Raw genomic sequence first — 26,785 nt, 5'->3', positions numbered from 1 at the left:
CTAATAACATACTTCTGTGTCTACCCTAATGGCATCTTGGTGATGATAATGGGCAGAGGCTTAATTAAGAAACATTATGAATCATACAGTTCAGTCTCTTCTAGTGTGTACGAATCCCTAAAGTGACAAGGGGGTTTCCTTTTCTTTTGTCCCTTGCAGTCTAAGTCCTTCCCTTGTTTGTGCCTCACCGCCACCAACGTCACTCTCCATACGTTATTTCTCAGGTTTACTAAAAACAGCATCTTAGGTGAGCAAAGCCCTTACCTATTTGCCAATCCCAGGGCACCTTCAACAGCTCCTTGTGCTCCATTATAGCTCTGCGAATTGAAAGAAAGCACACCTGATAAGCAACGCGTCCTACTTCTTTTTTCACTTACCAGATTTATACAAATCATGAAGCAATCAATTGAATTTCAAAAATTACTCTGGATCACGCAGAGGCAAGTCTCATTAGGCAGCCCAGCCCAAGGTTTATCCCTGCAGGACCTTGTTTGGTGAGTGAGCCAGTGGGCATGGTGGAGCACAGACCCTCCGCAGTCCTTCTCACCCAGTCTGCCTCTAGCCTTTGCTTCCTCTTGTTTAGATGCTTTCTCAAAAGTCTATGGCGAGGTTGCAGGTTTAATCAGTTTTCTGATTGAGCACTCTTCAGGGCAGTGGTTCTTAAACTTAAATGTATAAAACCGCCACCTGGAGAGCACGTTAAAACAGTTTCCTGGGCTTCCCAGGTGGCGCAGTGGTTGAGAGTCCGCCTGCCGATTCAGGGGACACGGGTTCGTGCCCCGGTCCGGGAAGATCCCACATGCCGCGGAGCGGCTGGACCCGTGAGCCATGGCCGCTGAGCCTGCGCGTCCGGAGCCTGTGCTCCGCAACGGGAGAGGCTGGCGTACCACAAAAAAAAAAAACCCAAAAAAACAAACAGTTTCCTGGGCCCCATCCCTTGAAAGTCTGATTCAGTAGATCTGGGTGGGGCTCATGGATGTGTGTTTCTGACAAGTTTTCATGCGGTGCCAGTGCTGTCGGTCAGAGAACTACACTCTGAGAACCACTGTTCTGGAAGAGGGCCAGGAGGGGAGGGGGCACGGCTCCACCGGTGTGCCTCTGGTTTCAGCGTGCCCTCAAGGTATCCCGTTGGCCAAACACACTCATATGCCACTTCCACTATTTTGGCAGCAGTGTTTCTGAAGGGCTCTGTCAGCTCTAATGGCCTACAGCTGAAGCAGATGAGTGCTAGATCTCTGAAGATAGTTTTTTGGATCCAAGAATAATAATCCATAAAATGAGCCATCCATCTACGAAACGCTGGTTAGGAACAGTTGAACTAGGCTATTTCTTTTCCTCTTACAAGCTGACACACCAAACTTAGGAACTTTAAAATGCCAGCATGCTTTCAAAATGAACCAAAAATAAATCTTTCTTAGAGAGTCTTCCCATGTCCTTGCTTTGTTTGCTACAGACTTTTTTCACCTGTATCTCAGGATACCGAAGTTTGGAGGATTCTTGGAAACAGCCTATTTGCAAAACCAGTTTAAAGTGATACCAAAATAGCTTCCATAAATAATTTCAGACACTGCCCCAGAACAAAGAACTTACTTTGTAGCAAGTGATTTGGTGAAATCAGAATTACTTGCTTTGCAGAGAGGGATTTGCTGAAATTAGACTGGAGGTTACACTATCCTTCTTTATCTCTTACGTGAAACTGAAATCCACGGCCTTTATTGATGGAAAATTATGCTTTGTTTGACATTTATTCTTGCAACAACTTCTGAGGCCTAGTCAGTGATGACTTATATGTTCCAATGCCAGAATTATTGCAAAATTGTTGTTTCTGACTTTTTGATGCTTAGTGAATGCCTGTGTTATATCTTCACTCATTTAAGGAAAATGGAAACACTAAATTTCTAAGAGATGAATTTGTTTTTTGTTTTTCGTTTTTGTTTGGTTTTTTTTTTGGCCGTGCACACTGCTTGTGGGATCTTAGTTCTCCTATCAGGGATTGAACCCAAGTCATGGCAGTGAAAGTGCTGAGTCCTAACCACTGGGATGCCAGGGAATTCCCTAAGAGATGAATTTGAAATATGGTTCACTTGTGCAAATCCATGGGCAATAAAAGAAAAAGATTTATAAAAGGAAAATTTAAACTATGAGTTTTCTAGTGGTGGTTACTAGTAAGACTAGTTTACTGGTTGTCAGTAGTAAACAGAATGCCCCTTTTTGGAAGTGCATCAAATCATGGCATTTACACTTAGTTTGTTTCTCTAAGTAAAACCTCCTTGGCTGGTTTGGGAGAATCAATGTACTTCTCATGTATTCTTGTAAATTATCTTCAAAGTCCATTAAATACATCCATTAAAAATTCATTTAGTTTGGAAGAAATTTACTCATAAAGATATTGAGTTTTTCAGATTTCATGTGGGAGGTTGGTGACAGGTTTCTACCTTTGATTTTTGTAAAATAAAGCAAACAACCATACCCCAAATGAAAAAATAATTGTAAGAATAAGCTCTAAGAGTATCGACTGCCTGAATTTCTAATTTTTACTCACAACTGAATTCCACTGAAAAATGCCCCGAAGAGTCCAATCATTCCCAGGAATTCCACTCGGCTCAGGGTTCGGATGATGTATTCTTCCCAGACGTTAGAGATACCGTAGAGTGTGGCTCCCCCTAAGACCAGAAGGTCCCCTACCAGCTTATTTTCCCCTAGGAACCAAAAAAAAAAAAAAAGAGGAAGCTTTATTAAAATTTTCCTAACAAGAATTTGGCATTGGCAAAATCAGCTTCCTATGCCTATTCTTTTCTGACATTTTTATAGACGTTCTGTATTTTGCCAACTGAGATTTAGTAAAGTCCATTTGTGTGTGTTCCAGTTACGTTGTGATATAAAAAGGTTGCCTATGTCCGCAACAAGAAGTCTTCCCTAGCTAAGAAAGGGACCAGTTTCTTCTAGATTGTAACTTCTCCATGAAGCCCCATGTCTTCTGTCTGAGCGAAAGGGATTATGGGTTGAAAATTTCAACTCCCCTAAAGTAAGTAACGTAAGGGTGAAAATATATGTAATTCATTATCACATTAGTATTTTTCTTCTTTCATAAAAATATCTATTTGTTCTAAATTCAATTTTGGTTTCTGTCCAATCTCATAAATTCTGTACCTAGCTATTTCCCATACTTAGGCCAACTCTTTCCACTCCAGGAAGTGTGAAGCTAGGGAAGGACAGTGGGAATCAGCAGCCGGTGGCCTCACGGTGGGCTTGTACCCAAGGAGCCTCCAGCTGTGTCCTGTGTAGTTGGCTCATGGGAACTCAGCAGACATGCAGCTCTGGGGCAGAAGAAGGCGGGATTGGGAGGGCTCTCTCTCCAGCGTGATTCTAAGGAAGAGACCCATTTTAGAGTAGCCTTGGATTTCCAGATTAGCTGGAACAACCTAAAACTGCAGAGCCAGATGTTCACTGTACAGTTGGGAGCACTGCACATTCTCTAGGAAGAGGTTTCACATAAAAGAATCTGGGCTGGGCTTGGGGAGAGACCTCTTCACTAACGTCTCTGTGGTCGCCCCTGGAGACACATTTACTCTAATTAGTGTCACTTTTTCTAAGACAGCTTCCCACTGCTGGTAAGAATCAGAAAGAGAAAAGAAACCCTGAAAGGCAGGAGAGCTTGCTGGAGTTCAAGGGAATGGAGCTGAGAGTCTGGAACTGCGAGGTCTGGGAACCCTCCCGGGGCTCATGGGGAGTGGGTGGCCCAAGAACATGAGGAGGCTCTGATAAGGAACCAGACCTCATGGCTGTGTCCCTGGGTGTGTCTTCCAGGGAAATGAAGGTTGCTGTTACAGAGCAACCTGATGAATCTTTTTTTATGTGTCAGCTAGAAAATCATGACAAAGCTTCTAATTTTAAGGAGTTCATTTGTGGAATAACCCATAAAGTAAAAAGTATCCATTACTAAGACTATAAAATTAGAATGAACATGATTCAGTCACTTTTCAATAAGGACCCATTTCAGAATCTTGTGATGACATGGGGTCATGATTATGAATATCAATTATTGTTGTATTAGTGAAGTGTGGAAGTGCTGCTCGATAGAATTCTTGGTTACATGACATTAATTTTATATGAATGGATTCAGGAAAGTTAAATTACAATAAACTATTTTAATAGAACTTAGGGAAACATCAGTCCATCTTTTAAAAGTCCTAAGAGGCCACACTGTTTCAATGAATAGTCTCAACAATATTTTTCAAACTCTGCATTTATATCATTATGGTCTATTCTGTTAAGCCTTTGACTATATGGAATCTACTTCCAATTTTCACCAATGCAGTGATAATTATTGTTAATAATGATACAATTTTGTGTAACTGCAAGTTTAGAAGTATTTCCTAAGTTATCGGTAACAAAGTGATTAAATATTACCTATTAAAATTTTACTAGTAAGTGTATTTATCAGTTTTTAAATCATTTGAAAGTGGGTACCTATACATATAGCATGTATGAAATCTTAGATGATTAAATATAGTTAAATTAACTAGGACATGATTTTATCCAACCATATTGTATAATGCAGTGTTTGATATAATATTTTGTACCTACAATTTCTATCTAGCTGACTGGAAATTACAACATATTACTCTATGTTTCGTGCCCTATTAATGCTATAGATATCTGACATGGTAGTGTCAATTTCTCTGAAAGTTCATGGGGAAAATTATATCTAGCAAGTGTGTCATTTACATATGATTGAAACCACAGTGAGTGATAATGATTTGCAAATTTGGGGCAAATGTACACATTTGAAGTTATAAGAAGTTCATTCAACCCAGTGCCTTCTTTCTCTCCTCTGAATTTCACACCATTGTCACTGTGTATGGCCCCCCCCCTGCACTTTGCTCCACGTCTATTATTTGTTAACTTGCCTGTCTTCCCCTTCCTGTTTTCTTATACAGTAGGGTTGAAGGGCCTACTGTGACTTACTTCGCTTTATATTCTCTGCGGTCCCTAGCACAGATCCTGGCACATTATAAGTTCTCAATAAGTGTTTAAATGAGTTGAGCCAATGGAACAGGTCTTAATACATCTCATGGTAAAGATTTTGAATGGTGACATCTTTCAATTTAGGTAGATATGGGTTCTAATCACATCTCTGTCACTTATTAGTTGTTAAACATTGGGCAAGCTATAGAGTCTTTCTGACTTGTGTTTTCTTAATTTAAAATGAGGTTATGGCGAGGATACCGTAAAATAGTGTTAATAGGATTTAAAAATGCAAAATAATGTAAAATGCTTAACATAGTGTCTGGCACTTATTAAGTGTTCAGGAAATGGTGGTTAAAAAAGAGTGAATCAATCGTTCCCTTTGAATCACCACCTGTCTGTTTGGGTTGGCCATTTCTCATTTTGGATTGCTTCTTAGTTCTAAACAACCCAGTCATGACTGCTTTGCAAGAATTGGTTTTCCTTATTAGATTTTTGATGAAGTACTAGAAACACCATGTTTGGAGGGATACTTCTGTCTGTGTGGTTGTGGGAGGAGAAGAGGGAATATTATTTCAAATCATTACTTACCACTATTTCAAGAATAAATGGTGAATTATAGTATTCTAGAGTGTTGAAAGACTGCTAATGCAATTTATGAAAATGAACCCAACTCACTGAATATTTTTGAGTTTTAAATACGACCAACTGCTTTGTTTTCCTGGGACTCTCTTGGTTTTAGCACAGAAAGTCCCACTTCTGGGGAAACCCTTCCATTCTGGCCTATCTGGGACAGTCATTCACCCTAATTTACTGCAATTGAACAATGGTACCTTTCTTACATGAGTCACAATTATGGAAGAATAAGTATTAAGTGGTGTAGCAGAAAGATTTCACATCTAAGCCACACCATTTAGTACTGGTGTGTACTTGCACATGTTTCTTATCTTCCCTGAGCCTTGATTTCTTCAGCTGTAACAATGAGAAAATACTTTCTTTGCATAATTAGGAGGATTAAATGAGATGATGTACAGGAATGTGCCTGGCACCAATAAAATTGTCACTTTTAAAAATTATGTTTAATTATCTAATTCTGTGAAAATGTTTTCTCTCTTTTGAAATAAATATAAAATTATGTCTGGTAGTAAAGAAAATGTCATTATGGTTATCTAATATCTTTGATAAGTGAACTATAAGATGCAATAAATGTATTATGGTAGAAAGAAGATACTTTGAAGAGCAAGAAATACATTTTATGATAAGGATCTATTTTAATTGAGTTTTATCTTAATCTTATTATTTTCTTACCTCCCCTTTTATATCTATAAGTTTTCCAAGGAAAGTAGAAATGTCATGGAGAAATCTCTTTGGTCTTATTAAGTCATTTTTACACCCTCCAACCTCTATCATATTCTCAGGAGCCACTTTATTGCACGCCTTTCCCCCATGCATCAATAAATGCAGAGCTGGTCTCTCAGAGGAAACTTATAATGCTGGAGGAAGGTGGCAAAGAGGGAATGCACATATTAGTCCCACCAATTTTCACTGACAAACTTGGAAAAAGACATCTCCTTTCAGCTGAGCTCAAAGGCATGGGAGCACCTATAGTGGATGATTCGTTGTTCCTGAGACAAGCATAGAATTGGAATGTAAGTGTTTTTGTGTCTGTCCCACTTTGTAGACCATTCCACAGGCTCCAAGGCAGAGTCTCCACGGCTGATATCAAAAGTGCTTGAGGACAGAATTTTCAAAATCCTAAGCTAAGGAGAACTGTGGACTAAGCAATATAAAAGGGACTAAGTCGGTCATCTTTTCCTGTTACAGTGATGATGATTTAAATCGGGCTGAATGCCTGATTAAAGTTCTGGTGAGTGCCTGAAGGATTTTAGAAAAGTTCCGTCCCTGGCGAATTAATGCAATTGAACCAACTCTACGGTAAGAGTGGTAACAAATGGAACATTTTTGATAGGGATGCACACAAAGATTATATTGTCCTCAAAATCAGTGTGTTATTTTCTTTTTTCAGGACATTTTATAAGACAGCTTAAATTGCTGCCTAATTTAATATTTTTGTAGATGTAAAGCATGCCCAGTCATTATTTTGTAAAATGAGCCCTTGGATCCTAAATTTGGGCTGCTGTCAGAACATTATGCCATGTAGTTAGGCACCATCAGATGAGCATGGAAGGTACTCAACAGTGATAAAACTGAATTCTGTTAACACTGGTACTTCATATGTTACAACAGGAAAGATGCTGCGGGCCTTAAACAGATTCACACGGACAGATAAAACACCACTCCAGCATGTTTCAGCTGCCCTGCACTCTTTTTAAAAATGATCACTTTTGAAAGACTCCCAAATGGACTTAACTTTCTTTTTCTTAAATAGTACTAGTACCCCTTTCCTAACATTTCAATTGAAATCAAGAAAACATTTTTTACAGGATTAGTGAATACAACCTAGTGAAATAAATTCAAATTTGTTTAACATGTTGGGTGTAAATATTTAGATTTATAATGACAATTGTCTTCCTTGACAATGGATACAAAATGATGGCCAGGGTGAATGGCTAGAGTTCAGCAAAGCAAAATTTTCATAAATAAGGGTACATGTTGCTTAGTCTGTATTTACACAGTTCAAGCAAAGCTGAGTGTAATTAAATTATGACTTTATAACAACTGGGCATGTGGTATCAGACAAAAATATTGTCTGATTGGTCCAAAGAGATGATCTATATCGGGATCATGATGAGTATAGAGCAAAAACTAGCCTTTTCATGTAATATATATCAATATCCCATGGAACCACTATTTCATAGAACAGGATTTAGGTATTTTTAGTCCATCTGTTGTGGTGGGGACTGACTACGTTGTGTAGGCAGCACATGGAGAGGACAGAGGCTGTCTCTCTTTTGCTGTGTTGTATCTTCAGCTCCCAGCAATGTGGGAGAGGGAAGGAAGCCTGCCCAGGAGGTCAGGAGACTTGGGTTCTAGTCTCAGCTCTGTGACCTTGGGCAGCTCACTTGGCTTCCCTGTGTCTTGGAGTTTCTGTGTGTCAAATACAAAGGAGCCGAACAAGGTCCCTTTCAGTCATAAAGTTCTGTGGTGCAACTTAAAAATATAAATAACTTTCATTTCAGGTATTTCTTATGACCTAGTCTCAAAGAGAAATGCCCCAATTTTAACTTTTTATCTCTAATTCCCTAGAAGAAAAGGCAATTCCAAAACTACAAAAGAGTGGGTACTTTCTATCCTATTCCTGATGTTAACAAAGAACGTCATTTTTTTTCTTGCCCCGAAACCTCTGTAACTCAAGGATTTTTGGTACATTTTAAAGAATTACAATGCTTTAAATGTGGTCCTCTTGGAAAGCATTCTGGATTAGGGCTCCTCAGAAGATTCATAGCAATTTGATGAGTAAACCTTGAAGATTTGTAGGTCTACAAGATAATGACCTGTGACTGTTACCTAAAACTTCCCCACAAATACACCAACAAAAAACATGCATGAGGAGAACTGCACTTAGCTCTCCCTCATAAAATTATCGAGAATTCCTAATCCAGGCTCCAAAGTTTAAATATCCACTCTTAAGCCTGTATACCCGCCTTCACCCAGTAGTCTGAAAGCTCAGTCTTTCTCTGACGCGGGAGAGAAGGCGTTGGCGGGTGGGGTGTGGGGAAGGTCCCTGTGGCTCGGGAGTGGCCTGACCCACTGACACCGTCTCTAACCAGCTGGTCTGGATCAGGCAGCTTTGACCCCCAACACATCCTCCAAGTGGGTCCTGACTCTCAGCTTTAAACACCATCTGAATGTTTCTGAGTTCCTGTAGAATGGGCATGAAAGCTGTATTTTGCTTCCTTCGTTCACTAAAGAAACATGTATGAACACCTCCTATGTGCCACTGTCCTAGGTGCAGGGGAACAAACACGAGTTAAGACACAGACAGTAGGAAGCCCAGGTTCCTTGTTTCCACCATGAACCGTGAACATTCCACGTCTTGCCTTGGTCTCACCCACAGAGACAAGTAACCCGGTGAACACGGAGACTCACCTGCTCCCTGATGCCTTCCCACAAGCACATCTGCGCCCGCCATGCATCCCATTCCCAGGATGCAGACGATGATGCCGAGGAAATGCACAGCCTTGTACCGGATCAGCAGGAAGAACCAGGAGAGCAAAATCACAACCGGGATCACAAAACAGTCCAGGAGCTACAGGGAGGGAAGGAGGGAAGCAACAATAGGGAGTTCAGAGGGAAACTTTCCATATAATGGAAACTGTCAGAAAAATAAGTTTGCTCTGTAGAAAGGGCATTTCCCCTGGATCTGTGTTTTTGGGTCAACCCAGAATTGATGCAATTAAAACAACTCTGAAACAAATGCACATGAACTTTACTTAAACATCCCCCAGCTGTGAAGAGAAGGGGAGAAGGCGAATCAATAAGACAGGCTGGTGGTGAAGCTTCTCCTGACCCTGTGGTGTCAGGGCAGCTTGGCATCCACCTTCCTCAGCACCCTGGCCGACTCCACAGGGACACTCAGATGTGGGGAGACTAGACGGAGCCGTTTTAGATGGTCCCAGCACTCTGGGAGTAGATCTGGGAATGGGAGGTGAGGGGGCAGAGGTCTTCTAATAGTTTATAAATTATTAGAATCTAGGCAAAAGTTGCACTTAATTTCTCCCAGAACTTTCTCCCCCCTACCAATAAAAGTTACTTTAATCTCTCTTTGAAATTTCACTCTTTATAGGAAAAAAACTGGTCTAAATGTAAATGCAAATATTAATCTCAAAAGTTTACAAATACTTTAAAAATACTGTATAAAAAAAGTTAAAAAAAAGGAGGGAGAAAAAAGAATGAACAGAGTATTTAAAAAATCTTTGACTTCATTTCCTATATATTTTGTGCAAATAGTGAGATTCCACCTGAAATGGAAGCCCCAAGAGATGGTGGAAAGTTTGTCCCGGTCATGCAGCGAGACAACATAATGAAATGGGAAGACCTTGTGTGAGGAGCCAGGAGATCTGAATGTGAGTACTAGATCCTTACTTAGAGCAGTGTGACCTTGGGCAACCCACAAACTCAGGAAGCCTCAATTTCCTGTTAGTATAATGAAGATAATAATTCCTGCTGACTTTCTCTAAAGATCATTGTGAAGCTCGAAGATAACACATGTGGAAGCATTTTGTAAATTACGAGGACCTCAACGCCAGTCTAGACCCTGCTTCCAAACACATGCTCTGGACTCCACAGAACTGGTTGTTTCTACCACACCTCGGTAAGATGCAGTGACTTGTGGTTACTCCATGTGAAGCAGCGTCTCCACTAGACACACGGGTGGCCCCCAGGACTCCAGACTCCATGTACCAAATGAGAAACTGGTGATCTGGTCCCACTGCACAGTACAGCTCCTCTGCGAGAATCCTAAACAGGTGGCCCTACCAGCCAGTAGCCAGATGCAGGGCGGTGATCCCTAACACTCCTTCACTCTTACTGTCTATATCCTATGGGTCACTAAATCCTGCCAGTTCACCTTCTAAACACTTCTTAAATCTACTCACGCCACTTCCGCCACCTAGACCGAACTGGCATCATCTCCTACCTGGAGCAAGCCCTTCCTTCCTGCCTCGGGTCTTCATGCATCCCCCTCCTTCTGGAATGCTCCATCTAATTCTTGAAGTCCTGCCTCCTTCTTCAGGCTCGCACCTATATTCTGCCTCCTTAAGAAAGCCTCTAGGGTCCCTAGGCTAGGTCAGGTCCTCTTCGATGATTTCCTTGTATCCTATACCTCTCCTTTATAGTGTCAATTATAATAATTCTCAATTAATATGGAATTATTGGCATAATGTCTGACTTCCCACTTGTCTGGAGTTCCATGAGAGCAGGACTATATTCCCAGCACCCAGAGTCCTGCTGGGCTTATGAGAAGTATCCAAGAATAGTTATTGAACAAATACATACAAGGATTTTTAATAATCAGTAACAGCAAAATAGAGTCACCAACATTCACTAAAGACTGAAAAATGTTTGTATATTTGCAAAGCATCCTGACCATCAGAATGGCTTTTGGTACTGTAAACAGCACGTAGGATCCTCACCATCCCAAAAGCTGTTGGTGACCTGGACAGACCCTCATGCGTCTCCGTGCCTCGGTCTTCCCTTTTGCAGAATGGAGCAAGCAATCAGAAGAGTAAGCTGTCCCCGAGGTTACTGGGAAATGATAACGCTGATAACACCGTTAACCCTAACACGGTGATGGGCTGGGGGCTAAGCCCACGTGTCACCGCGCTCCGGGAGGGGCTGAGCTCGGGGGTGACGGCTGGTAGGACTGCACTACAGCATATGTTCACTCACTGCACAGTTAATCAGCAAGTTAATGATCCTACTTGATGTGGTAAAACGCTCTAAAGCAGGTCTTACAGCTGGCCTCAAATGCCATTTAAGTATATTAGGAAATTGGTGTTTGCCAGTGAAAACTCTTCACTGGGCATAAGACAGTTGGTGTTTTGCTTTAAAAATTAGAAATGATTGAATCAACAGTTAGAATATTTACCTACATGCTCCACAACTGGGATTTCATTATCTGGCTGGAAGCCCTCGGTCAGCGAAGCTGAAGGCCTCTATGCCTGAATTACTGAAGGCAAACCAGGCCTTCATCCAATCTTTGAGGAGGGCTCAAGTGAGCTTTTGTGGTTCTCAGTGTCATTAGAAACCCCAGCACTTGATGAGTCCTGGGATCTGTTCTCTTAATAGATTGAGCTGAAAAATCCTTATTTGTGAGTGCCAGTTGGCCCTTTGGGTAGGGAGGACTTTCAGAAAGAAAAGAAGGAGAAAGAAGGCTACAGTACAAACCAGGGTTTCTGGGACATTTCAGCTGGGAAGCGTGGCACCCAGCATACAGTAGGGAATCAACGATGGGTGACTAAATGAATCAGAGAATGGAGGGGCGCTTGGTATCACTGACCGTCAGAAGGGAAATTAGAGGTAATCTAGGCTGCTTCCGGCATTCGGTCTGGGATGATTCTTCATTTTGCAGGACTGCCCCAGGCTCTCTGCAGGGCACATAGCACCACGGGGCCCTGACCACGAAAAAAGATGCTCCTACACACTTACAAGTGCCCCTCGGGGGCAGTATCTCCCCAGTTTAGAGTCACAGAGCCCTTTATTTAAAAACTGAGGATTCAGAAGTTTCAAGAGGTGAAGTGATGTGCTCCCCGTCACTCAAACTGTTGCTATCAGCCACAGTCCTGTCCTGATTTTTTTTTTTTTTTTTTTTGCGGTACGCGGGCCTCTCACTGTTGTGGCCTCTCCCGTTGCGGAGCACAGGCTCCGGACGCGCAGGCTCAGCGGCCATGGCTCACGGGCCCAGCTGCTCCGCGGCATGCGGTATCCTCCCGCTCCAGGGCACGAACCCGTGTCCCCTGCATTGGCAGGCGGACTCTCAACCACTGCGCCACCAGGGAAGCCCCCTGATTTTTTAAAAATCATATTTTAATGAAGGTCAGTAACAGGAATTGCTACAGGTGAAGGTCTCACCACGATTTTTGTAATTAGAGACAAAAAAGCTCAAAAAACAAAAAACATTTGGGAGTTGCTGTTAGTAAACAGGCTATTATTTTTTAGCGATTTTTGGCCCCAGCTTTTCCCCTGCGGTCATATAGTATAAAACATACTGACAAAATGATTTTCCAATAATTTTCTGGTAGCTTAACCCCTTAGCAAAGAGGTTGTTAGAGTAATAAAAGAGAGCAGCATTATAATAGATGCCCACGACTGGGGCTGTGAAAGCAGAAAATGAACTGAAAAACCTTCGGCTTCTGTCATTAACTTTTAAGATATATTTACCTTTCTTTGCATACACTTCTATATCCAAAAGGAAATTATAAAATATCAATATCCAAAAACTAAACAAATGAATATTATTTCATAATCATCTTATACTCTGAAAAATCTCCAAGAACATGAAGAACATCAGTAAGTAAAGTTCATTACCTCTTAGATTTACCTGGCAGCATTCCCCTCTAAAGATATAAGCTAATTTTAGCCTTCTATATCATTCATCCTTAAGTAACACCTGCCAGCGAGGTCTACGACCCCAGGTTATCTGATGTGATTGATGGAGGTGCTGAGGCACACCGTGCTCAGAGACTGCGGGCAAAGCCTCTGAAGTCATCATGATAACACCAGGATAATGACCTGAACTTGGTAGTTTTAAATATTTCCTCAGGATAGATTCTTGGCCTGAAATTACAGAGTTAAACTCTTGAGGCATGTTGCCACCTTTTCCAGGAAGTTAGTGGCTATTTACTGGTCCACCATTAGCGGGCAAATATGAACTAAGATGAGAGAATTGCTTTGCAAATTAAAAATAGGTATTTCAGGTAAGGAACCTTCTAAGACAGTGGAGTAGTAAGATGTGGAGATCAACCTCCTCCCCATAAATACATCAGAAATACATGTGCCACATATATACAATGGAATATTACTCAACCATAAAAAGAAACGAAATTGAGCTATTTGTAATGAGGTGGATAGACCTAGAGTCTGTCATACAGAGTGAAGTAAGTCAGAAAGAGTAAGACAAATACCGTCTGCTAACACATATAGATGGAATTTAAGAAAAATAAAAATGTCATGAAGAACCTAGGGGTAAGACAGGAATAAAGACACAGACCTACTAGAGAATGGACTTGAGGATATGGGGAGGGGGAAGGGTAAGCTGTGACAAAAGTGAGAGAGAGGCATGGACATATATACACTACCAAACGTAAGGTAGATAGCTAGTGGGAAGCAGCCACATAGCACAGGGAGATAAGCTCCCGTGCTTTGTGACCGCCTGGAGGGGTGGGATAAGGAGGGTGGGAGGGAGGGAGATGCAAGAGGGAAGAGATATGGGAACATATGTATATGCATAACTGATTCACTTTGTTATAAAGCAGAAACTAACACACCATTGTAAAGCAATTATACTCCAATAAAGATGTTAAAAAAAAAAAATCTACATTTGGAACAACTCCTACAGAACACCTACTGAACGCTGGCAAAAGACCTCAGACTTCCCAAAAGGCAAGAAACTCCCCACGTACCTGGGTAGGGCAAAAGAAAAAAGAAAAAACACAGACAAAAGAATAGGGACAGGACCTGCACCAGCGGGAGGGAGCTGTGAAGGAGGAAAGGTTTCCACACACTAGGAAGCCCCTTCACTGGCGGAGACAGGCGGGGGGGTGGCAGGGAGCAAGCTTCAGAGCCACGGAGGACAGCGCAGCAACAGGGGTGCGGAGGGCAAAGCAGAGAGATTCCCGCACAGAGGATCGGTGTCGACCAGCACTCACCAGCCTGAGAGGCTTGTCTGCTCACCCGTCGGGGCGGGCGGGTCTGGGAGCTGAGGCTTGGGCTTCGGAGGTCGGATCCCAGGGAGAGGACTGGGGTTGGCTGCGTGAACACAGCCTGAAGGGGACTAGTGCACCACAGCTAGCCGGGAGGGAGTCCGGGAAAAAGTCTTGAACTGCCTAAGAGGCAAGAGACCACTGTTTTGGGGTGCATGAGGGGAGGGAATTCAGAGCACTGCCTAAATGAGCTCCAGAGATGGGCGTGAGTCATGGCTATCAGTGCGGACACCAGAAACGGGCATGAGACGCTAAGGCTGCTGCTGCAGCCACCAAGAAGCCTGTGTGCAAGCACAGGACATTGTCCACACCTCCCCTCCCAGGAGGCTGTGCAGCCCGCCACTGACAGGATCCTGTGATCCAGGAACAACTTCCCTGGGAGAACACATGGAGCGCCTCAGGCTGTTGCATGTCATGCTGGCCTCTGCCACCGCAGGCTCGCCCCGCATTCCGTACCCCTCCCTCCCACTGGCCTGAGTGACGCAGAGCCCCCTAATCAGCCGCTGCTTTAACTCCGTCCTGTCTGGGCGAAGAACAGACGCCAGAGGGCGACCTACATGCAGAGGCGGGGCCAAATCCAAAGCTGAACCCCGGGAGCTGTGTGAACACAGAAGAGAAAGGGAAATCTCTCCCAGCAGCCTCAGAAGCAGCGGATTAAAGCTCCACAATGAACTTGATGTACCCTGCATCTGAGGAATACCTGAAGAGACAATGAATCATCCCAAAATTGAGGAAGTAGATTTTGGGGGCAATTGTAGACTTGTGGTTGTCTGTGACTGACTAGTTTCTGATTTATATGTTTATCTTAGTTTAGTTTTCAGCGCTTGTTATCATTGGTGGATTGGTTTATTGGTTTGATTGCTCTCTTCTTTTCTTTTATTAGTTTTTTGAAAAATAATATATTAAATTAAAAAAAATTTAATAACTTTATTTATTTTTCATTCTTTCTTTTCTCCCTTTTCTTCTGAGCTGTGTGGCTGACAGGGTCCTGGTGCTCCGGCTGGGTGTCAGGCCTGTGCCTCTGAGGTGGGAGAGCCAAGTTCAGGGCATTGGACCACCAGAGACCTCTTGGCCCCACATAATATCAACTGGCGGGAGCTCTCCCAGAGACCTCCGTCTCAACACTAAGACCCAACTCCACTAAATGACCAGCAAGCTCCAGTGCTGGACACCCCATGACAAACAGCTAGCAAGACAGGAAAACAAACCCACCCTTTAGCAGAGAGGCTGCCTAAAATCATACTAAGTTCACAGAGACCCCAAAACACACCACCAGACATGGTCCTGCACACCAGAAAGAAAACATCCGGCTCCATCCACCAGAACACAGGCACCGTCCCCTCCACCAGGAAGCCTACAAAACCCATTGAACCAACCTTACCCACTGGGGGCAGACACCAAAAACAATGGGAACTACAGCCTGCGAAAAGGAGACCCCAAACACAGTAAGGTAAGCAAAATGAGAAGACAGAGAAACACCCAGCAGATGAAGGAGCAAGGTAAAAATCCACCAGACCAAACAAATGAAGAGGAAATAGGCAGTCCACCTGAAAAAGAATTCAGAGTAATGATAGTAAAGATGATCCAAAACCTTGGAAATAGAATGGAGAAAATATAAGTAACATTTAACAAGGACCTAGAAGAACTAAACAGCAAACCAACAATGATGAACAACACAATAAATGAAATTAAAAATTCTCTAGAGCAGAATAATGAAAAAAGAATGAAAACAATTGAACACGGTCTCAGAGACTTCTGGGACAAAATTAAACGCACCAACATTCAAATTATAGGGGTCCCAGAAGACGAATAGAAAAAGAAAGGGTCTGAGAAAATATTTGAAGAGATTACAGTCGAAAACTTACCTAATATGGGAAAGGAAATAGTCAATCAAGTCCACGAAGCACAGAAAGTACCAAACAGGATAAATCCAAGGAGAAACAGGCCAAGACACATATTAATCAAACTATCAAAAATAAAATACAAAGAAAAAATATTAAAAGCAGCAAGGGAAAAACAACAAATAACACACAAGGGAATCCCCATAAGGTTAACAGCTGATCTTTCAGCAGAAACTCTGGAAGGCAGTACAGAGTGGCAGAACATATTTAAAGTGATGAAAGGGAAAAATCTACAACCAAGATTACTCTACTCAGCAAGGATCTCATTCAGATTTAATGGAGAAATTGAAACCTTTACTGACAAGCAAAAGCTAAGAGAATTCAGCTCCACCAAACCAGCTTTACAACAAATGCTAAAGGAACTTCTCTAGGCAGGAAACACAAGAGAAGGAAAAGACCTACAATAACATACCCAAATCAATTAAGAAAATGATAATAGGAACATACATAATGATAATTACCTTAAATGTAAATGGATTAAATGCTCCAACCAAAAGACATAGACTGGCTGAATGGATACAAAAACAAGATCCGTATATATGCTGTCTACAAGACACCCACTTCAGATCTAGGGACACCTACAGACTGAAAGTGAGGGGATGGAAAAAGATATTCCATGCAAATGGAAATCAAAAGAAAGCTGGAGTAGCAATTCTCGTATCAGACAAGATAGACTTTAAGATAAAGAGTATTGCAAGAGACAAAGAAGAACACTATAATGATCAAGGGTTCAATCCAAGAAGAAGATATAACAATTGTAAATATTTATGCACCCAGCATAGGAGCACCTCAATACATAAGGCAAATGCTAACAGCCATAAAAGGGAAAATCAACAGTAACATAATAATAGTAGGGGACTTTAACACCCCACTTTCACCAATGAACAGAGCAACCACAATGCAAATAAATAAGGAAACACAAGCTTTAAATGACACATTAAACAAGATAGACTTAACTGATATTTATAGGACATTCCATCCAAAAACAACAGAATACACATTCTTCTCAAGTGCTCATGGAACACTCTCCAGGATAGATCATATCTTGGGTTACATAATCAAGCCTTGGTAAATTTAAGAAAATTGAAATCGTATCAGGTATCTTTTCTGACCACAATGCTATGAGACTAGATATCAATTACAGGAAAAGAAACTGTAAAAAATACAAACACATGGAGGCTAAACACTACATTACGAACTAACCAAGAGATCACTGAAGAAATCAAAGAGGAAATCAAAAAATACCTAGAAACTAATGACAACGAAAACATGATGGCCCAAAACCTATGGGATGCAGCAAAAGCAGTCCTAAGAGGGAAGTTTATAGCAATACAATCCTACCTCAAGAAACAAGAAAATTCTCAAATAAACAACCTAACCTTAAACCTAAAGCAATGAGAGAAAGAAGAACCAAAACCCCCAAAATTAGCAGAAGGAAAGAAATCATAAAGATCCGATCAGAAATAAATGAAAAAGAAGAAGGAAATGATAGCAAAGATCAATAAAACTAAAAGCTGGTTCTTTGAGAAGATAAGCAAAATCGATCAACCACTAGCCAGACTCATCAAGAAAAAAAGGGAGAAGACTCGAAACAACAGAATTAGAAATGAAAAAGGAGAAGTAACAACTGACACTCAGAAATACAAAGGATCATGAGAGAATATTACAAGCAACTATATGCCAATAAAATGGACACTCTGGAAGAAATGGAAAAATTCTTAGAAAAGCAAAACCTTCCGAGACTGAATAAGGAAAATAGAAAATATAAACAGACTAATCATAAGCACTGAAATTGAAACTGTGATTAAAAATCTTCCAAAAAACAAAAGCCCAGGACCAGACGGATTCACAGATGAATTCTATCAAACATTTAGAGAAGAGCTAACACCCATCCTTCTCAAACTCTTCCAAAATATAGCAGAGGGAGGAACATTCCCAAGCTCATTCTACGAGGCCACTGACACCTTGATACCAAAACCAGACAAAGATGTCACAAAAAAAGAAAACTACAGGCCAATATCACTGATGAACATAGATGCAAAAATCCTCAACAAAATACTAGCAAACAGAATCCAACAGCACATTAAAAGGATCACACACCATAATCAAGTGGGGTTTATCCCAGGAATGCAAGGATTCTTCAATATACACAAATCAATCAATGTGATAAACCATATTAACAAATTGAAGGAGAAAATCCATATGATCAACTCAATAGCTGCAGAAAATCTTTCAAGAGAATTCAACACCCATTTATGATAAAAACCCTCCAGAAAGTAGGCATAGAGGGAACTTACCTCAACATAATAAAGGCCATATATGACAAACCCACAGCCAACATCATTCTCAATGGTGAAAAACTGAAACCCTTTCCACTAAGATCAGGAAAAAGATAAGGTTGCCCACTCTCACCACTATTATTCAATATAGTTTTGGAAGTTTTAGCCACAGCAATCAGAGAAGAAAAAGAAATAAAAGGAATCCAAATCACAAAAGGAGAAGTAAAACTGTCACTGTTTGCAGATGACATGATACTATACATAGAGAATCCTAAAGATGCTATCAGAAAACTACTAGAGCTAATCAGTGAATTTGGTAAAGTAGCAGGATACAAAATTAATGCACAGAAATCTCTGGCATTCCTATACACTAATGATGAAAAATCTGAAAGGGAAATTAAGGAAACACTCCCATTTACCACTGCAGCAAAAAGAATAAAATACCTAGGAATAAACCTGCCTACGGAGACAAAAGACCTGTATACAGAAAACTATAAGCCACTGATGAAAGAAATTAAAGATGATACAAACAGATGGAGAGATATACCATATTCTTGGATTGGAAGACTCAACATTGTGAAAATGATTATACTGCCCAAAGCAATCTACAGATTCAATGCAATCCCTATCAAACTACCACTAACATTTTTCACAGAACTAGAACTAAAAATTTCACAATTTTTATGGAAACACAAAAGATCCCGAAACGTTTCCAGTACTCCAGAAGGCTCCCTCATGTCACCCACTACACAATATCCCCCTGCTCCCCCCAAAAAAAGATACCGAATAGCCAAAGCAATCTTGAGAAAGAAAATGGAGCTGGAGGAATCAGGCTCCCTGACTTCAGACTATACTACAAAGCTATGGTAATCAAGGCAATATGGTACTGGCACAAAAACAGAAATACAGATCAATGGAATAGGATAGAAAGCCCAGAGACAAACCCACACACATATGGTCACCTTATCTTTGATAAAGGAGGCAAGAATATACAATGGAGAAAAGACAGCCTCTTCAATAAGTGGTACTGTGAAAACTGGACAGCTACATGAAAAAGAATGAAATCAGAACACTCCCTAATACCATACACAAAAATAAATTCAATATGAATTAAAGACCTAAATGTAAGGCCAGACATTATAAAACTCTTAGGGAAACATAGGCAGAACACTCTATGACATCAATCACAGCAAGATCCTTTTTGACCCACCCCATAGAGAAATAGAAATAAAAACAAAAATAAACAAATGTGACCTAATGAAACAAAGTTTTTGCACAGCAAAGGAAACCATAAACAAGACCAAAAGACAACCCTCAGAATGGGAGAAAATATTTGCAAATGAAGCAACTGAGAAAGGATTAATCTCCAGAATTTACAAACAGCTCATGCAGCTCAATATCAGAAAAACAAACAACCCAATCCAAAAATGGGCAGAAGACGTAAACAGACATTTCTCCAAAGAAGATATATTGTTTGCCAACAAATACATGAATGAATGCTCAACATCACTAATCATTAGAGAAATGCAAATCAAAACTACAATGAGGTATAACCTCACACTGGTCAGAATGGCCATCATCAAAAAATCTACGAACAATAAATGCTGGAGAGGATGTGGAGAAAAGGGAACCCTCTTGCACCGTTGGTGGGAATGTAAATTGATACAGCCACTATGGAGAACAGTATGGAAGTTCCTTAAAAAACTAAAAATTGAATTACCATATGACCCAGCAGTCCCACTCCTGGGCATATACCATGAGAAAACCATAATTCAAAAAGAGTCATGTACCACCATGTTCATTGCAGCACTATTTACAATAGCCAGGACATGGAAGCAACCTAAGTGTCCATCGACAGAAGAATGGATAAAGAAGATATGGCACATATATACAATGAAATATTACTCAGCCATTAAAAGAAACGAAATTGAGTTATTTGTAGTGAGGTGGAGGTACTTGGTGTCTGTCATACACAGTGAAGTAAGTCAGAAAGAGAAAAACAAATACCATAAGCAAGCACATATATATGCAATCTAAAAAAAAGGGAAAAAAAGGTTCTGAAGAACCTAGGGGTAGGACAGGAATAAAGACGCAGACGTAGAGAATGGACTTGAGGACATGCGGAGTGGGAAGTGTAAGCTGGGATGAAGTGAGAGAGTGTCATGGACATATATACACTACCAAATGTAAAACAGATAGCTAGTGGGAAGCAGCCGCATAGCACAGGGAGATCAGCTCAGTGCTTTGTGACCACCTAGAGGGGTGGGATAGGGAGTGTGGGAGGGAGGGAGACGCAAGAGGGAGGGGATATGGGGATATATGTATATGTATAGCTGATTCACTTTGTTATACAGCAGCAATTAACACAACAATGTAAAGCAGTTATACTCCAATAAAGATGTTAAAAAAATTAAAATTAAAAGAAATAAAAATAACAATAGGTATTTCAGGAAATGTCCATGGTATTCCCATTTTGTACTTATAGACTTAAAAACCCGACATGTCTTGTCCTTTATCTTCAAATTATGACCCTTAAATACCTTCAGAAAAGCTGAAAATAGCATTATGTTTTCACTCTGATAAAATGTCTAGATTTAGAGGCTGTCCTTTGGGTCTAAATTGCTACATGTACTGTTTTCTTCTTTAATGTTGGATGCTTGTGGTTACGTCTCCTCTCCTCTGGATTCTATCTGGCAGAAAATAATAGCTTGAGCCATTTGGAATGGCCATTTTTGTAGGTCAATTATGACAATTTCAATGTTGACAATTTCACATAGTTCACCTAACAGACCCAGGGAACCAAATGGAGATCCGACCCCCACTGCATTAACTTTAGACTTGGATTCCAGAAGCAGTGTTGCCTCCTATCTAGACTTGGATTCCAGAAGCAGTGTTGCCTCCTAACTCCCACTCCAATTTTAACTTAGCCTAAACTTTCTTAGGCAGATATACTGGGGTAAATGGTCCTCAAACCTTGGATCCTGTCTCAGGGATCCTTCCAGCAAGGAACAGTTCTTACCAGTCCATAAAGCAGAGAGAAATGAAACACTCTGAAGACATCTTGTTTCCTCCTTTTCGTTTACTTTTAAGGCGTAACAACCCCACTGAGTGGTAAAGTCCCCTACTGGATACTTAATTAGATATTTCCCCTTTGGGTTGGAGCAAGAAGGAATGGAGAGAGAGGAAGAGTTTTCTTCCACTCTCCCAGTGTCAGAAGGGAATGGATGTCTCCCCTGGCCTGGGTGGTATCATGGGGAGAACAGAAAAGTCCCTTGACATTCCTTCCCTACCATAACTGGTTTGGATGACACGTATCTTCACGTGAAGGTTCATTTCTTCATTGAGAATCTACATATCATAGTATTAGGCATAAATATCTCCGGAAGGAGAAAATCAGAATTTATAAAAATAAAATGTTAATAATGGTTATCTTTGAACGGGTTCGCTGAGTCTTCACAACCCCACTCCCCAAATTCTCTGTGGTTTCCAAATTTCCTCTCTTGAGCATATACTACTTTCAAAATATATAAAACAACACCTGTTATGAGAGTGTAAAAAATCTACAAGAGTCAGATCAGTCTTTCTCTAGGGAAGCGAACAGTTTGTAAAAAAAAAAAGTAAAACACAACAAAAAACCTGCTACCCAACTGCTTCCATTCCAGGAGAGCATAATGAGGAGGTGACCTCATCCCTCTTTCTAATTCTCTGCCCAAAAGAGACTCCTCCGCCAGCCTTCAGCTCCTCATTAACGCTCCCCTCCGGCTATTCACAGGGCTCCGCTCCCCTCACGCAGCCCAGCTGTCAGAGGCTAAACCTGAGGCAACTGGTAGGTGATTCCAGGAAAGAGAACATTTCCCCCTCCATCCTTCCTCTGCTTCTAATTGGCAATTCTCCCGTGTTTCTAAAAGTGATATATATTATAAATTCATCTCCCGTGAGTAAAACTGAATCGTTAACAGGGAAGGATCTTAAAAAAGACAAACTTCACTAACACAGAGACAACAAAAGTCCTCTTTTAGCTGACAGTCCATATAATTTAGGAAAGGTACCTTCACATGCAATCATGAACCATTTAATGGAGTGGCCTCGACAAGCAGCCATCCCAGAGGCATTTGAAAACCCAACCAGGAGTATAATTTCAGGAGCAGTGTCTTTCACTTGGAACAGACTTTTCTGGTAGACACCCTGACCCCCTCCACCCCTCCAGATTTTTTCTTCTCAGGGCTATTGTATTCATAACACCTAGACCCCCACTAACCCCATATCTTAGGACTTAATGTTCAGGTTTTACTTTCTTAAAATGTTCATATTGGATGAAGCCATGTTTCCATCATGTTGCCCAGGAGATCCGAACTACTAAAATGTGTCATTATGATGACTATATGACAGCCATTTTCCAGAAAATGTCCTATTTTCAGAATTTAGAAAAAGATTTTTACCAGACTATCTTTCTTGTTTCTACTGATAAGGATTTAAATGTGTGAATTTTATATGTTCCCTTGTGCCAGTTCATCAGAACTTCCTAGTTGTTAAAGTATCTTCTCTTACTTTTTTGGCTTCAACTCTTAAAGAAAGAAAGAAAGAAACAAAGACACTACCATGCACTAAAAATCTGGGACAAGCACCTAGAAATCTAGGTGACCACCGGAAGATACAGGTAATTAGGAAGACACACACTCTCTAGCTCTGCTGCAGGGAAATCTGCTTTGGGTGAGAGCAGAGCTGTCCCAGGGGACAAATTCCTACTGGGTGAGCATCAGCGGAGCTCTAGTCACATTTAAAAACAAGCTCTGATTGTCAGCAAACTAGATTCAAAAAGTAGAAAGCAAGGAATTAACATTTACTGAGTGTCTACCATACACCAGGTGCAATGCCTAGTTCTTATTTTTCTCATTTTACAGATGAGTGCTAAAGATAACAGGGAATTTACTTGAAGTCACATAGTAGAGTCAGAGCCAGGATGTGGTCCCAGGCCTGCCATCCTCCTCACATAAGGTGAGCTTAAGCAGTCAAGGTCCAGGTGCAGTAGAAAGTGTAAGAATCCAGTTATAATAACAGTGGTCTAGGCGGGGTCAGCCTTAACTCAATCTAGCGGGATCGTGCACTCTCTTTTACATCAAGAGCACTCTTAGAGAGAGGCAGACTCTGAGAGAATTGAAAAAATAATTACTGGTTGTCTGCATTTTTCATATGAAAGAAGGTGAAAGGTATAAAAAAAGTGTGTGAGAATTACAATTGTTTCTTTTTAGTGATGGGTCTCTGATACTGTGTAGCTATCTTGAATGCTTTTGGAGAAGTACTTGCCTTAAGTCATCCCAAGCACTACAAACTTGTGTTTCTTATTTATGGAATTCATGAACATAATAACAACATTAACAATAACATTAAAGGAAGTACATGTTTCAAAGCACATATTGAAGGAAATGAACATTATCTGATAAAATATTAATTTTACATTAATTTTGCATTACTCGTGATTCCTCCCAACATTAAAACTGCAAGGAGAAACAATTTCAAAAGCTAGAGGAAAACATCATGTACCTTTTGGGGTCTATCTCTAGGTCTAATTCAACTATCCAGGTTTTATTAAAAAAGGTGAAGTCGGATTTTCATCACCTTATACTCGTCGTTTATTTCTTCAGTCAGCAGATGTTTACTGAATGCCTACTGCACGCTCAGCATTGCTACAGGTGCTGAGCATGACCCAAACACTCTACATCTAGGTTCAAGTGGACAGTTGTCAATGAACACACATCTTTCCTCCAGTTCACAGCCAGTGTCTTCTCCTAAGGACTTGCCTGGCACTGAAGGAGATTCTGCCCTCTGTTCTTTGGGACCCTCTCCTCCTGCTCCCCGAGGGACCTTGCTCCAGCAGCCATCCTGTGTCCCTCCCGGATCTTTGCCCCTCCCTCTTTGCTGGCTGTTTTCCTTCATCATGTAGACACGCCCTGATCTCACCCTTGATGCCCAATTGCTCTGTAGCTATTTATCTTTCCCTCTTCACAGCCAGGCTTCCTGAAAAATGCATCTACAGTCTGCTTCTCGTATCTTGGCCCCATTCACCCCTCAAGCTGCATTGATACTGACAGCTCCCTTTGCCATGATGACCAAAGTTACATTGCACGGCCACTTTTGACTAAAGCTTTCTGCAGCATTTGGCATGATTAACCACTGTGTCCTTACATTCCCTTTCTTGTCTGTCTCTTTTTCCTCATACCTCTCTGGCACTCCCTTCTGTCTTTTCATGGACTCATTTTGTTCTTTCTGTCCCTCACAGTTGGTGTGTTTGAGGTTCAGTCCTTAGCTCTCCCATTTCCACACTCGACATATGCACCCTTTGGTTCTCACCCAACTCTTACTTCCTTTCCTGCCAAACTTCTTGGGAAGAGTTGCATTCAGCCCCGCTCTCCATCTCTTCAACATCTGTTCACCCCTCAACTCAGTGCAATCTGGGTTCTGTTCTCCAAACACCATCAAAATCGCTCAAAAACACATTCCACTTCTGAACTGAGCAGAGCCACTGCAGTCCTTTCCTTAGCACAGCATCTGACATTCTCTCCTCCCATTGGCTCTTTCCTGCCAGGCCTGCCTCTGCCCCGCATTTCATCTCTCATGCCTCCTTCACAGACTCCTTTCTGGGTTCCTGGTCTGAGGGCCCCTAGATCTACTCTCATCTCCCAAATGCTGCGCTCTCAGGACTCTGCCACAGTGTCTCTTCTCAACTCTCCTCATTTACGCTGGAAGATTTCACCTACTGTTCTGGCTTGAAAAGTCATCTCTGTACTGGTGACTCCCAAATCTGCATCTCCAATCTGGATTCAGCTCTACACTCCAGAGCCACGCAGATCAGCCCCTTCTGATCTGGCGTGGAGGTACCAAAAATGTCTACAGTTCAGCGTGGATCAGCCATGCCCGCAGTTGTGCTCCCTCATGAAATTCTTCCCTCAGTGAATGGGACCACTAGTAACTTAGTTGCTCATGTCTGAACCCTGCATGTCTGGCATCTAGGGGTCACTCCTTCTCTCTTGAAACAATTTCTTCACTTGCTTCCAGATTCTCCTCTTACCACATTGGCCCCTTCTCAGCCTACTTTCCTCCATTTATACTCTCCACTGGTGATTTCATTTGACCATGACTTTCAGCACCTTCTATAGGAAATGACTTCAGATTCATAATTCTAATCCCACCACTCTCCTGAACCAGAGACATATACCCAGCCGCCTTGACTGAGCTCTGCCTGGATGGCTCACAGGAAGCTCAGACCTACACAGCCAAACAGAACCCTTGATTTTCTGCTTCACATCTGCTCTTCTCCAGTTCTCCTCATCTCACCACATGACACAATCCAGCGGCTAAGGCCAATAACTAAGGAATCATTCTCGACTCTTCTTTTTCTCTCAAACTTCCTCAACCACCCCCATTCAAACACTCAGAAAATCCTGTTGGTTTTATCCTATAAATGTACCCAACCACCCCTAAACACCTCCACAGTTGGCACTTGGCTTCAAGTCCCCATCACCCTTTTTTTTCTTTTGGCCACACCACGTGACATGTGGGATCTTAGTTCCCCATCCAGGGATTGAACCCATGCCTCCTGCAGTGGAAGCTCGGAGTCCTAACCACTGGACCACCAGGGAAGTCCCCCCATCAGCTTTCAGCTGTAGCCTCCTGACTGTCTAAGCATGTCCACGCTTCCTCCTATGTAATCAATCCTCCATGAGCGGCCATAGCCACAGTGATCTCAAAATACAAACTAGGTCGCATCAATCCCCTGCTCTGAACATTCTAATGATTTTCCTCAGAACAAAGTCAAACTCCTTTCCTTGACTTACATAGTCTTCTAGCATCTGGCCCCTCCCTCCTTCTCAATGTCATCTCTAACTACTAGTGACTGCATTCACTCTTTCCATTTCTTAAACATGCATGCTCAGGGCTGTCACCCTTGCACTGTTCCCTCTGCTTAGAACTCTCTTCCCCATATCTTTGCATCTCTCACTCCCTTGTGCCCTAGTGGGAGAGACAGAGAATAAAAACCAAGTGTCACTTGGAAGGGAGGCTTCATGAGGGCAAGAGTGCTATCTTCTTCATGCTATATGTCTAACACCATGGAAAAGTATATAAAATATAGGCTCAATAAACATTTGCAGAGCACGTGAGTGACTAAAACACAGATTGATCCTTCTTCTTCACCCGTCCATCAAATAAGTCACCAAGTCCTGTCTGTCTAGCCCCCTAAATATCTTTAGAATCTCTT

At 41.5% G+C, this 26,785-nt stretch overlaps 1 protein-coding gene across 1 annotated transcript in view; it reads right to left on the bottom strand.

Moving 5' to 3' along the window:
- The window catches only part of SLC35F1 (solute carrier family 35 member F1), a 422,628-nt gene that overhangs the window by 39,620 nt on the left and 356,223 nt on the right, over positions 1-26,785 (bottom strand). Inside the window, exons 4-6 of the mRNA XM_079939168.1 lie at positions 9,019-9,178; positions 2,543-2,699; positions 265-317 (exon numbers count right to left, since the gene is read on the bottom strand). Coding sequence (XP_079795294.1) covers positions 265-317; positions 2,543-2,699; positions 9,019-9,178 — 370 coding nt within the window. The remainder of the gene's footprint in view (positions 1-264; positions 318-2,542; positions 2,700-9,018; positions 9,179-26,785) is intronic.

The sequence above is a fragment of the Stenella coeruleoalba genome (assembly GCF_951394435.1).
Source record: "Stenella coeruleoalba genome assembly, chromosome: 12".
Lineage (NCBI taxonomy): Eukaryota > Metazoa > Chordata > Mammalia > Artiodactyla > Delphinidae > Stenella > Stenella coeruleoalba.
Note: the sequence above shows the minus strand (reverse complement) of the source record. Positions and strands in the feature narration are given on the sequence as shown.